General features: G+C 41.6%; 1 protein-coding gene across 3 annotated transcripts in view; it reads right to left on the reverse strand.

The window, feature by feature from the left end:
* Ptprg (protein tyrosine phosphatase receptor type G) overlaps window positions 1-14,318 on the reverse strand; it is a 766,544-nt gene that overhangs the window by 309,572 nt on the left and 442,654 nt on the right. For all 3 annotated transcript variants that reach the window (XM_008827507.3, XM_008827508.3, XM_029560833.1), the window contains one exon: window positions 3,085-3,233. In XM_008827507.3, coding sequence (XP_008825729.1) covers window positions 3,085-3,233 — 149 coding nt within the window. The remainder of the gene's footprint in view (window positions 1-3,084; window positions 3,234-14,318) is intronic.

A 14,318-nucleotide genomic window follows, 5' to 3' on the forward strand; every position in this document is an offset into this window, starting at 1 on the left:
TTTGAAACCCTAAAACTCCTGTCAGAACCCCAAACATGGATGTGGACAATCAATAGACCTTTGTGTTCTTCCCGGTGTTTGTATACTCAGTAAATCTTCTTTTTCTGCTTTTTATTACTTGTTTAATTGGCCATCAGAGGACAGGTAGCTGAGTCTGCCTTGTTAGGGTTCCTTTGCCTCTGACCCTAACTAAGAACTCCAGGAAATTGAGCCACCATCATACATTCATTGCACACACAGAAAGAATGTCCCTGTTATTAATTGATGTTTTTCTAAAATATACTAAGAATTTTCTTGGAATACGATGTGGTTAAAAATAAATAAGCTGATTCTGAGATGTTCAAATGGTATATGAATGTCAGGAAGAGTGAGTGTTGATAAAGAGCTCTAGTAACACAAACTATCATAAAATATGACAGACACATTTGGGACATTATGAGCAACTTTCCCATGCATATTTTAAAGTTAAATTGGACCCCATTGCCTTTAACCCTTGTAACTTAAGCACCTCCAAATATATCGCTAAATATTTCAATGTGTTATCACGTTTTAAGGAAGCAAGCTATGAACCAGCTGGGCTCCAATGAAGAACTCAATTAATATGGACAGCCTTTATCATCTGATGCCACTCTAGGGAAAGAATCCAAACAACTTGGTCAGACTGTAAGTCTGGGCATCAGGAACTGCCATCACCAATTAGCCTCTGCGCTCGGTGGCCCTCTTTAAGTAATAGGAAACTGAAACCATCTTCAAGAGTCATAAGGTCTCAAAAGAAATGTCCATCTATGCTGAGTATCAATTACAAACAAGCGTGAACAGAACAGTCTGGCCTGGCACAGCAGGGTGTGATTACAAATGAAGCCTGACTTCCCATCTTGCTGCAAGAGACCTTGTTTTCCAAGCCAACTGCCAGATTAAGTTTTCAAACTTTCAAGCACAGGTCTTTTGTCCAGAACAACATGAACCAAATGAATGGCAACCCAGTTCAGGGACAAAGAGGCTTCACAGGAAAGCTGGCGGGACACAAGCCACCCCTTGAACTCCCACTGTCCATGGGAACTGGTCAGCAAGGCCAGACGGGAATGACCACAATCAGAAACATGACGTTAAGTTTGCTTCTAGGAAGCAAGTTTTCTAAGTACAAATAAAACTAAGATTTCTAAGAAATGAGTCATTCCATTCACTGGGTGGAGGAGGGCCCATTAAGACACATAATTAGAGTGCCTAGGACAGTAAGTCTCATGGATAGGGGTGGGCAGGGCAGATTTTGATGCTGTAAACTGATTAAACACATGAGAAAAAAAAAATGAGGTGCTTTCTCAGAGTGGCCATTTCTGGTGCCTCTAGGAAGAATATATAAAATATATGTATATATATAATAGACTTATTGCATATATGTCTAGACATGTGTGTACATGTTTTCATGTATGCTCCTGGGGCCTGATTCTCTAAGGCAGACTGTAAAAACTAGGGTCCTTCTTCCACAAGGAGAGTCAGAAACACTGCTCTCCCCTTCTCCCCACTGTGTCCTGCTCTCTAATCAGGAAGAAGGAACACAGAGATGCCAAGAAGAATTTAAAACCACAGGCCTTGTTGGCTTGTGCTGCCCAAGCAGCCACGTTGACATTTTGTGTAGGCTTCTTCAGGTCATGTATGTTTTAATTTGAAAACCTCATAGGCATAAGACATGCTAACAAATTAAAAACGTACAGAGGGGAGGGGATCATGTGAAACCCAATCTGTAGGTGGTCAGGTAGAAGCTCCTGAGACCTGCACTTGTCACTGAAGTAGAGACTGTCTGGTGAGAGTGAGATCTCTAGTGAGTTCTGCATATTCTCCCTAGTGTTAAAAAAGAATGGATTTCAAGACATGCCAGTAGAACTGAATGCATACCATTAGGGTAAAGGCTTCACACATGCTGGGCGCCAAAGTGATCTGTGCTCTGAGCATATGGGAAGAGAAACAGAGGGAGTGTGTTGTCCCCTCTATCTACAAAGCATCTACAAAGAAGATTCAATGACTTTCTCATCTTACACAAGTTCTCTTAGAAGCACCAAGTATACCCAGAGGTTTCATACACAGGTTTGAGAAGTGAGGAAATATGACCAAACCCTATAAATCACATCTAAATCCGTGTGTATACATACACGGATTTTCTTTGTGAAGGGGGAGGGGGTCTCAAATATTCACCAAATCATCAAATCAGGGCACAGATTATGGGATGTTTAGAGCTGAAAATGACACTTGGCCATCTAACTCCTATGATTAAACAAGCCCGTTACATAGGGACTCCCTGTTTTATACAAACAAGGACGACTGCCACAACCAGTCTGATCTGCCCAAAGTTAGCACACAGTGAACCAACCAGCCAGACAACACTGATCTCAATAGAATAATATTCAAATACAGACCATGAGGAAATAGTCACAACATGCTATCCCCAAATGACATTAGTGGGGCTGGTTACAACATGACCCCTTTCTCACCCTACATATCTGTATTTGACCTTGCACAACCATGGACCTCTGGTCAGCAGCCTGGCTCGGTGAGAAGATGGACACAAAAAGTTTGAGGAATAAAGTGTTAACTATTGGTCTCAACAAAAGTTAACAGTGGCCGATAACAGCAACGTTCACAGCCTGTGTCTCAACAGCTGGCAGGAACCAAAATAAAAGATAGAAAACCTCAACAAAAACAAACGCTTCAAACGAGTTCACCACTGAGAGGAGGTTCTGAGACTTGGCTTCCTATGTCACTAGTCTTTCCATTTTCTAAAGAGTGACAGCAAAGTCATCCAAACTTCACACGAAAAGTTAGCTTCAGAAAGAAGGGTTTAGGAGATGGACAGGGAAAAGAAATTGTGTCAAGGGAACAAATGATGGACTTCACTGAGCAGGAAGGGAAGTGTACCTGTGACCTCTTTACAGTTCCCCACCTTGAAAAGATGAGAATTGTGGCCAGCCCCCTGCCATGCTATAAACACAGGGTCTCCTGGCAGAGGAAAGCAGGGACTGTCCACTGAGATACAGACATAGCAACCAACAATTCAAATCCCCTGGGCATGGGACCTCCAGTTTCTCTCACCTCCACAGGGAACCTCCGGCCATTGACACTGTGTTCAGAGCCAGCTGAGCCGTTGCTGTGGCCCCAGTGGAACTCCACCTTCTCAGCTTTGAATCTGCCAGGGAGTCCAGCGCCACTGACAAAATAGTCATCTTTCAGAAGGATGGCAACTGTCAAATGGAAGGGAAGGGAAGAAAACAAAGTGAGTTTCAAAGCCAAACTTAAGTTGTTTTTTCTTTTGCTTCAGGACACTGTGGATTACTTCCCCAGTGTCCCTGAGAGAAGTCAAAACCACAACCCTGGTTAAACTAAGTCACTGCTGCTACCAAATGCTCCTGGGTTGCCAGTTGGTTCTTGTCATATAACACTACCCTTCAAGCTTGACAACCATCATCTTCAGAAGGACTATGACTACTTGCAAGAGGCCCCCGAGATTGGGAATAGGAGAGTCATTGACCCTTCACCTGAGGTTTCAGCCTCTCCCTCCTAAACCTTGCCACCACAAGTATGTCATTCTGCCCTAATGACAGATGGCCCCCAGGACTGAGGACGTGCAAGGGAAAGTACCGAGAGGAAGATAATCTGAAGTGGGAACTCCATCTATGTGGCTATGGGGCGTATTATCCAAGCTGGGATGAGACTTCTGCTTTGGGAGTCATCAACATTCCTTTAAGTAACCCCTCACCTGTGCTCATTAAATAGCACAATAAGGGCCTGGAGAGATGGCTCAGTGGTTTGGTTCCCAACACCTACATGGTAGTTAACAACCCTCTGTAATTCCAGTTCCAGGAACTGCAATGCCCTCTTCTGACCTCTGTGGGCATTTCATGACACGGATGCACTTACACACATGCAGAAATACACTCAGACACATAAAATAAAAATAACACAATGTTTTCAATAAACAAATAGATGGATTAATAAATTCATTGATTCAGCAAGTTGGACTTCAGTGGAATTGTATTATGGTTTGTCACTGCTTTCCTATAAGGAGAGAGTAGATATTTGTTTGAATCTCCCCAGTGAAAGTTTCCAAAACAGTCCACGTAGTGACAGTTCCCAGGGAGAGACTGGAGAATCTCTTTCATTTAATGGGTGGGACAATTTGGAGCTCTCTCAGGAAAGTAGGAGATCTCCTTTGAAGCACTGATTCTTGGGGCTACCCTATGATTCAAGACCTGAAATGAGATGGGAAATACAGACAAGAAGCTGGATGAGACATGCATGTTTCTTTGGTCAAAAAACAAACAAACAAACAAACAAACAAACAAACATGGTCAAAAGATCAAGAAAAAGAATTTGGACATTCTTCTAGTATTAAAGGAAAAATAGTGGCAAGCCAGCCAAGCGTGTGCACGTTACTCTTCTCATTTACTAACCGTGCCCAAGAAAGCACAGTGTACAACCTGATCACTAAGTTGATAAAATACTGGCACATAACTATATTTCCTATGGTCACTGCAGGATAAGCCATCAAAGTATTCACAGCATAAAGGACCTCATCTAATGCAAACCACAAACTTCAGAATAATCATCTCTTCCTTGAACCCCAGGAAAAATAATTCAATAACTTGGATTTATATTAACAAAAAGTTTTGGAAAATGAGTGTAATATCTAAATGCACACAAGCAGTTTCCACTTTTATATCCTTTACACTCTTTATTTTCCTAAAGTAGATTGTGTCATTTGCTCACTTAAGAAATTCTTATTGGCTGCTTCATGCATCCAAGTTGCCAACCAATACACTGATTGCCTTAGGACCCAAAGTCAAGCCCGTGTTAGCCATGGGAAAGTGCTCAGGTTACCACTGTGTCCTCTTCCTAGAGATCCCACTCAGAGCCACAGAAAGAAATCCTGCATGAAAATTAGTTCTACATAAAAGATAGGGACTAGACTAATGACCCATTTCTGAAACAGGGCAATTAGTTTCAGTACTTTGCTATATAAAGGAAGCATTAAAAGCAAGTGAAGGAACCCTGCTCATATAAATCCTGTTTTATTGCATTCAAAAGGCAGTGGTTCTCCAACTTTTGAAAAATACACAATAAATGTTCAATTAGTGGGACAGCGAATTAAAGGAGAAAAAATGAAGTAAAAGCAAGTGTTTCTTGTGCCAATTAAACAAGCTACGGCATTGTTCGTTTTGCTCTATTTGGGGCACGTTTTAGAAAAGAGGTCGGCACACTTTTCCCGTTAAGGGCCATTAGTAAATATTTTAGGCTCTGCAGGGCATTGAGCCCCTGGTGGAATCTTGGGAGGATGGAAGCAGGCCAAGACTATATGTAAATGAACAAGTGAGGCTACATTTTAGAGGACTTTATTTCACCACACTGAAATTCGAATTTGAAGTAATTCTCATGTATCTCAAAGTATTATGCAACTTTTTTAATATATTTTTTTTCATCTTTTTAGAAGAAGCATTTCATTACAGCTTTAACATACTCAATAAGAGTTTCCAGAGCGAAGATACATCTCTTTCAAAAGTGGCTATAAAATGTTTAGGTTCGCTATTGAATTAATACAGTTATACAATACTGAACTCAGTATAAGCCCTGTAAGACATAAAATTGAATGAATTTTTAACCTTTAAAAAAGATCTCCATTTCATATAAAATATACTGTTCTTATAGAAAGACTCGTTGTTTTTGCTAATAATACTGAGATGCTGGTACATGCATCTCTAATCTGTATGTATCTGATTATTACTAGTCATAATCAGTTGCACTCAGATCCTTGGCACCTGTGTATGTCTATAAAGTCATCGGGTAGATTTCAATGGTAATGTTTATCACCTCTGCTAATTAACATGACATAAATTTTTATGCTTCCCCCTCAAACATAATTCATTTTTTAAAATTTGATTTTTTTTTGTATGTACATACATTACACAGAACATCCCAAACCATCTTATTCAACTATACGCCCACTTCCCAGATGGTACCCTCCCATAGCCTCCCTCCCTTCACTAGAGCCTTTATACTGTGTTATCCCTGCTACTGTCCACTGTGTTGTTGGCAACTTTTTATTTGGTATGTGGTGTGTGCCTGTGAGCACGGGGGTTTGTGGGTGAGCATGCTCATACGTGTGCACAGGGAGACCAGAGGTCAATGTCAGGTGTCTTCCTCAATAGCCCTCAGGTGTTATTTTCTAAAACTTTCATTCATTTACTTTTAAATTTTATGTGTATGAATGTTTTTCCTTCATGTACATAAGTGCAAGTCTTGAACTAGAGTTAGTCACCATAGGGGTGCTAAGAACTAACTCTCATTCTTTGCAAGAGCAGCCAATACTCTTAAGCACTGAACCATCTCCCTAACCCTCTGGGCTTTTTGTTTTTAGACAGGAGCTCAGGTAGCCAAGAAGGCACTATGTAATCCAGGTTGTCCTAAATCTCAGAGATCCACCTGCCTCTGCCTCCTGAGTGTTGGGATTAAATGTGGGCACCACCATGCCCAGCAGGTTTATTTTTTTGAGACAAGTTTTCTCACTGAGCCTAGAGCTCATTTATTGGCCAGGCTGGCTGGCCAGTGAGCCCTGGAATCTTCTAGTCTCTGCCTCCTAGTACTGGGATTACAAACAAGTGTCACATCATCTGGCTATTTACAAAGGTACTGGGGATGCAAAGTCAGATCCTTAGGCTTGTAACCCAAGCACTTTACCCACGGAGCCATCTCTCAAGGCCCCTTTTTATTTTTGAGTCATTTGAAAGTATAAAAACAGACAGATGGCCTGTCAGTCCAAAAAAATCTCAAATACAATATATCGGACGATAAAATATCTAAATTATTATGAAGTTAATAGGTTTATAAAATTATTTTGAAATTGATGGGTATAAAGCCATTATAAGATTTCTTCTGGAGTGTTCTATGACACCTCTGAATGCCTTCATTCCAATGTCAAAACAACCAGGCACTAGCTCGGCAGCGTCCGTGTCTTCAATTCTGTAGCTTATTCTTAGCCCGCTATCAATTCTACGTAGGAAACATCGCTTTTCAGAAGCATGGAAGCAAAGATTTTGAGTGCATCTGTTAGAGCACACCCAGGGACTCAGCATCATCCTCTAAATACTTGATTTTTCCCTAAGTCGTTTATGTCTCTGTCAGGGGTCATTTTACTTCTTTTACATGAATAATGAGAGACATAATTAGGAAACTGTATAATCTGAGGCATTAATCTCGTTTTCATCTTAGGGAATTTCTCACCAGACACCCAGCAAGCCCATAGTATACACCCCTCCAAAAATAGTGACTTTCCGAGCTATCTTGTGACAACTTTCTGATGGCCCCTGGAGATAGCACGGTTTTGAAACAGAGTGGAGCAAAGGTGGACCATAGAATGTCTTATGAAAGACTGTGACCAGAGCAAACTATTCAATTCTCTGTGCCTCGGGGTGCCTCCCTGCTCACCCAGGATGCTAACAGGGCCAACTGGTGAGGCTGAAGGAAACTGTAACCAAAGGCACAGTGCCAGGAACTCAACAAGCCCATGGCCAAGGGTCCAGTCATCTCAGGGAGCAAGCATGGAAAGTATGGGAGGTTCAGAAGGGAAGTGGAGGCCACACAGGTATGACTCTCTGCATGTACAGAGAGAGCTCAGGGCAGTCTGGGATGCGGCTCAGTGGTAGAGTACTGCACCAGCACGCTCGAAGCCCTGGGTGATTCCAGACAAAGACACACACACAGACACACAGAAACATACACACACATGAACACACACACCATAGTGTACAACTCTAAAGCAATAATGTCTTCCAAGAAAAGGAAAGCTTGCATTAGGCAAGTGTGATTCAAAAATGTCCTGGGAGGAGAACATGAGGCTTGCTTGGCCACTTTAACTTTACTTAAAACACACATTGAAGAGAGACACCCACCTTTACTGAGTATAGCTATCCTTTCATTTCCTTCTAGAAAAAGAAAGGAAACCCCAGTTTGATGCTAATATAAGCTCCATATGTCCCCATTAGTCATTCATTTCACACTCTGTTCTGAAAGGAAGTATTAAACTAGAATTTGAAAGCACAAGATTTGATTTATATTCATGGATTATGGACATAGTTTTAGTAGTAACTCTGTGACAAACCACTGGTTTTTCCATTTGTGTTGTGAATATGAAGTGTTCTTTGAAAACCACCTTATTAAAATGAGCAAACTGAAATAGAATAATAAAATAAATAATATTAAATAATAATTTAAAACAATAGAATAGAAAGGTGGAAATTAGAAGGACTGCAAACAAATAGCTCAACACTAAAAAACAATGATTTAAGGATCGAAAATTTGTAAGCCTCTAAAATTCAGAAATTAGAATTCAAATGCCCAGAGTTATAATCTTAGGTGCTAGGCTCTTTGGGAGATGGTGAGTCCTGACAATGGAGCTCTAAATAGCATGAGAACCCTTAGGAAGGGACATGAGGGGGATTCTTTGCCCCTTCCACCACGTGAGGGCATAGTTGGAAGACGCCCTCTAGAAAAGAAGGAACTTATTAGATGAAGAACCCGTGGGTGGACATAGCCTTGGACTTCAGTCTCCCGATCTGTAAGAGACACTGCTATGTCACTGTGTGTCACTTACTACATGGTATGTAGTGACAGCAGCCAGATCTGACTATGATAATGGGACAGGAAGGGAAAGAAGAAATGCACATGTAGACTTACTGGGACGTTCCTCTCACAAAGATCAACTGCTAACATGGATTGTGGAGACATTAGGTAGAATAATAATAGAACAAGGGGAAGGTGTGGGGAGCTTCAAACTCAGAGATTTTTATAACCCAGGAGCCAAAGTTCAAGTCCTCAGCCGCAGCCAGCCAAGGCATTTGGGCTCTACACCATCCTGATGTGAGGACAGTGCTGAGCGCAGGGGCACATACAGAGCTGAGGAGCCTGAACTAGACCCCTAGGTCTGCCAGTGTCTGTGAGAAAGCCACAGAGCCTCTTACATTGCAGCTAATACTCTGTTGAGCTGGACTAAGATGCCACTACTTCCCAGGTTTGCTACGTGGATTCCAAGGGTGGACACATGAAGAATGTGGCAATTCACAGCGGACATCACAGCCTAGAACAGGCAGACTATATACAGGTGATCAACCTGGGGAAGGCATCCATGACTATCTCCAGACATTCCCTGTGTCGGAGGCCTCCAGATTAGGTACGCAAGAAGATTCTGCTTCATACTGCATGGAGAAGGAATGAGAGGAAAGCATAGCTAGTCTACAGAAAAGCAGTCAGGGGGTTCTGACTGTAATTAAAAAATAATTCCCTAAGAGGCACAGAATGTAATGCCATGAAGTAACCACAGTGTGTTCCAATTAGCTTCAACTGTCAACCTGACACAAACCTAGAGCCACGGGGGAAAAGGGAACCTGAACTGAGGAGTTGCCTTACATCAAACTGGCTTGTGGGCATGTCTGTGGGGTATTTTCTAGGTTGCTAATTGATATGAGAGGGCCCAGCCCACTGTGGGCAGTACCATTCCTAGGCAGGTGGCCCTGAGCTATTTAAAAAAGGTAGCTGAGAAAACCCAAGGGAACCAGTTAGAAAGCAGCATTCTTCCACTGTCCCTGCTTCTGTTCCTGACTTCCTCCAATGATGCACTATGACCTAGAAATATAAGTCAAATAAACCCTTTCTTCAACAAGGTGGTGAGTGCATTATCATGACAACAGGAAGCAAATAGAACAGCTAGACACAGAAGAGTTTCAAAGCTCAGGTTCATCATGGGTCCCATGACTAAACTGAGCAAGGGGAACAAGGTGGACAGTCAGCCTGTGAACCATGACAGATGTGATTGGTGGGCGTTCAGCAGAGTGCATTGTATGGTAAAGAAAAAAAGAAAGAAAGAAAGAGAGAGAGAGAGAGAGAGAGAGAGAGAGAGAAAGAAAGAAAGAAAGAAAGAAAGAAAGAAAGAAAGAAAGAAAGAAAGAAAGCTTCAACTGACCTCCTCCAAATTCAGGGAAAATGGTTAGAGCTCTGTCTCTGCAGAGACTAGTTCCTACCAGCTGAAGGCAGGGCCCAAGGCTGGGGTGGCAATAAGACAGGGAAGTCAGAGTTTGCAGAGGCTCTGACAGGAAGGTGGTTCCCAGGATTCAGATGAGACCAGAATTAAGATGGAAAATGCACAAAGCAGACTTAGCGTCCCCCAAAGGGAATGGAAGTATTTTGAAAAGGTTAACCCTAAACATTCTCTTTGGGGCTACCTTGAGCTAACAGGGTAATCACAGGCACATGACATCACAGAAATGGAGCAGGACACAGCTAACAAAAATGGTACCGGCACCTGGGCGCTTCCAACATCCCCTCGGTGGATGTTTGCATCTCATCAGAAAGTTGGCATCTCTTTGGAGGTTAAATGACCAACTTCTCAGAGACACAAACAAAATTCAGAGAAAGAAAGCGTGAGCCAGGGCCAAAGACTGTATGCCACGCCCTGTATTACACCTACTCAGAACTGAGGTGGTACGCACATGTAATCCAGCAATAGGTTGACTGAGAAAGGAGGATGCCCAGTTCCAAAACAGCCTGAGATACACTGTGGTGGGAACTTGTCTCAGAAAATTTAAATAAAGAAGTTTTTTTTTTTTTTTGAGACAGGGTCTCCCTGTAGCCCCAGCTGGCCTGGAATTCACTATGTAGATCAGGCTGGCATCAAACTCACAAAGATCTGCCCTCCTCTGCCTCTCAAGTGTTAGAATTAAAGGCATGCATCACCATACCTGGCCTTTAATAAATATTTTTAATGTGGCGGTATTATAATTTTTTAAAAGGTAATGATTTGATTTGAAGACAGGTTAAACGTCAGGGTGGGCATACAGTTCAGTGGTAGAACACTTGCCTTGCATGCAGGAGACTTGGGTTCAATCACAGCAAAAAAAGCAACAATTGCAAGATGTAAGACAGTCCAAGAAAATAGCCGGGAGTTTCCCTTCTTGTATTTTATTGTGCAGATCCTGCCCAGTCAACATTATTAGAGGTAGTATAGATTTTATTTAAATGATAACAGATTTAGGATCTTGCTATGAACATCCAAATTTCTACCCCAGGCATAAAAATCAATAAAAGCAGTTTTTAGAGTTCCATTCTCAGGGCTGGGGTGTAGCTCCGTGGGACAGCAGCTGCCTTCCAAGGGGGAGGCATGAGTTCTATCCTGAGCACAGCAAAACAAAAACAAAAAAAAGCCACGCCAGGGAAGACAGGAGAGACCAGCCAAGGCTGGGAGCAGGGAAGACCACCACAGAAACTGCCCAAGAGACATGCTGGGGTGGGGGTGGGGGGGCTGGGAGAGAACAGGGCCACAAAACTGTCAAAGCTCACAGGAAAGGCATGTTTCCATGAGGAATAGAGTAAGAATGGAACCAGAACTGAAGAAAGCCAGAAAGAGAGAGGCATGTAGAGAAACAGATTTTCTAGAAACTTCCTGTCCACTCCTCCTTCTCATTCTCTGCATGCCACATTGTGCGCCCAGACCTGTTCTGGAAAGCACATCTAGACTGGGGAAGGCCTCCAAGTCTGTAGATCTGAGGAGAGCATCCTGAAGGAGAAGCCTGCAGGGCATCCACCTGCAGCCCCTCAGTGGCTCTGGGCTCAGGCTCGGGTTGGGGGGCTCCCTGAGGCCGGACAAGAGTGAGCCTTCAGGACTACACTGGGCCCAAGTCTGACATGCACTGTGCAGTGAAGAGAGTAGTGTGTCCTAGCATTAGACGCTCACTAACAGTGAGCCTTGCTGAGAGAGAGAGAGAGAGAGAGAGAGAGAGAGAGAGAGAGAGAATATGTATCGTGAGAGTATGTGTCTGAGTCTTCATATGCATGTTTTAGTATGGGTGTATATGTCTATAAATCTGTGCATATCTAAGAGTATATATGTTTGCTTGATATGTGTCTGTGTACATATGTGTCTGTGTCTTTCTATGTATGCATCTGTGTCTCGGTGTGTGTGTGTAGGACACTGCACTGTCTTAGGTCATACACTTAGGTGCATGTGAATATGATCAATGCTAAAATTTCAGTTTGCTCTCTGTACAAATGAACATTGAATTTGCTCCTAAATCTGAGTTCTTAGAGTATAAACCCTGGTATTAAAGTTCCAAGGCCATTTTAAACTCAAGTAAGCAGAATGACCTCTTATCCTTGTCCTAATTTGATACAAAAAAGGCTCCTGGGACTATGGATCTATAACTGTATTCCTTGCCATCATTTTTTATTAATATAACAGTCATTTCTGTAAGACATCTGGGACAGGCATTGCTGTATGTTCAGATATAGGCAGGTCGAAAAGCACAGGAAATAGGAATGAAGTGAGGAAATGGGCATAGTCTTTGGTAAACACAGTTGCTATGAGCCCCAGGTCCTAGGAGCAGAACTTAAAAACAAAAAGCCCTCCAGTAGTTAAAATTCACAGGAGGCAAAGGCTGATTAACATACACAAGAAACCCCTGAAAGCTTTAAATCCAATCACTTCCCTGGGAGCTAAAGTAGGAGCAGCAAGATTATCCTGCAAAGCTTTGGATGGATGCAATGTCTTTTCATCCCACGAAAACCAAAGAAAGAGAAACAACTTTAGATGGCACGAAACCAGAACTGGCAAGGCAGACAGTTACGGCTCCTTGGGAAGAAACACAGAGACACTGTCTGTCTCGTAGATATTTCAGACAACTTGCCAGGAGTGGGCGAGGTGCAAACTAAGTTGCTCTATTGATCACTCCAAATGGGATGTATAACAGTCCCGGGGGTGAAGACAGATCCAAACACTAAAACTGTTTTATGGAGAAGAGACTGTCTCTATGTAACAAGTGGTTTAAATATTAACTTTCTATATTCATATTTTAATATGAAAAGACAGTTTATGTTACAGATAAGAGACCTCACATCTACAAAAGGGGGAAAAAAAAACCTCCCTCTTGGATTTACTTTCTAGAAATACAAGACAGATGAAAATACTTTTAAAGAAGAAAAATATATGTAGTCTAAAAATTAATGATTTCTAGACTGGAGATATCAGTCAGTAGCAGAGAGCCTGTTTAGCATTCACAAAGACCCAAGTTACATACCCAGCATTGTGACCTCACATCTACAAAAGGGGGAAAAAAAAACCTCCCTCTTGGATTTACTTTCTAGAAATACAAGACAGATGAAAATACTTTTAAAGAAGAAAAATATATGTAGTCTAAAAATTAATGATTTCTAGACTGGAGATATCAGTCAGTAGCAGAGAGCCTGTTTAGCATTCACAAAGACCCAAGTTACATACCCAGCATTGTGAAAAAATGAAATGAAAAAAAAAAAATTAATGGTTTAAGACAAAGAAGATTATTCTGCTTTTAAGTACAGAAGATAGATCTGGAATTGTGACCTCAGCAAGAGGGAAACATGTGGCGTAGGTTATACAGCTTTTAAAAAATAAAATTTGGGGAATCAGTGGTTAAGAGTGCATACTGCTCTTACAAAGGACCCAAGTTTGATTCCCAACATCCATGGCTGGTGGCTTACAACCACTTGTATCTGCAACTCCAGAAGACTTGAACTATTTTCTAGAATCCATGGGCATCTGTACTCACATACACACACATTCATACACACACACACACACACACAGAATTTAAAAAGCAACATAAATCTAAAAAAATTTCTGATAACTGTAGATTCACATATTGTTTTTAAGAAATAAAGATACTGCACTCCTTTGGTGCTATTTCCTCAAAATATGTTTCAAAACTCACAATATAGCTAGGCATAGTGACACACGCCTTTCATTCCAGCATTTGGGAAGCAGAAGCAGGCAGACGTCTGCCAGTTTGAGCCTAGCCTTGTCTAGATAATGAGTCCCAGGTCAACTAAAGCTACATAGTAAGTCCCTGTCTCAAAACAAAGAAACAAAACAACAATCTTACAATATATATGCAAAAATAATTCTCCAAACTGGAACTATCAAGGTTATTTACAAACACAAGAAATTAGCAACCCACCTTAATACAGCTACACAGTAGTCTATACTGACATGAACTATTTAACTGAATTTATATGATCCAAACACACTGAGCAGGTGAATATTTCTCCAAAACACTAGAAAATCTGTAGATAGATTTGTGGCACTTTAAGATCTACAGAATAAAAGATATCAAAGTTTATGCATCATTGAAGAAAAAAAGACTACACGCTGATATCATCACCTGTGTTTCTAAGCCACTATGTGCTGAAGCTCTTTCAAGAGTTCAGGAAAACAATTCTGTTCTTTTTCAAATTACAGGTAACAACTGCCAATT

This window comes from Nannospalax galili, unplaced genomic scaffold (assembly GCF_000622305.1).
Source record: "Nannospalax galili isolate Female #2095 unplaced genomic scaffold, S.galili_v1.0 scaffold91, whole genome shotgun sequence".
NCBI classification, from domain to species: domain Eukaryota; kingdom Metazoa; phylum Chordata; class Mammalia; order Rodentia; family Spalacidae; genus Nannospalax; species Nannospalax galili.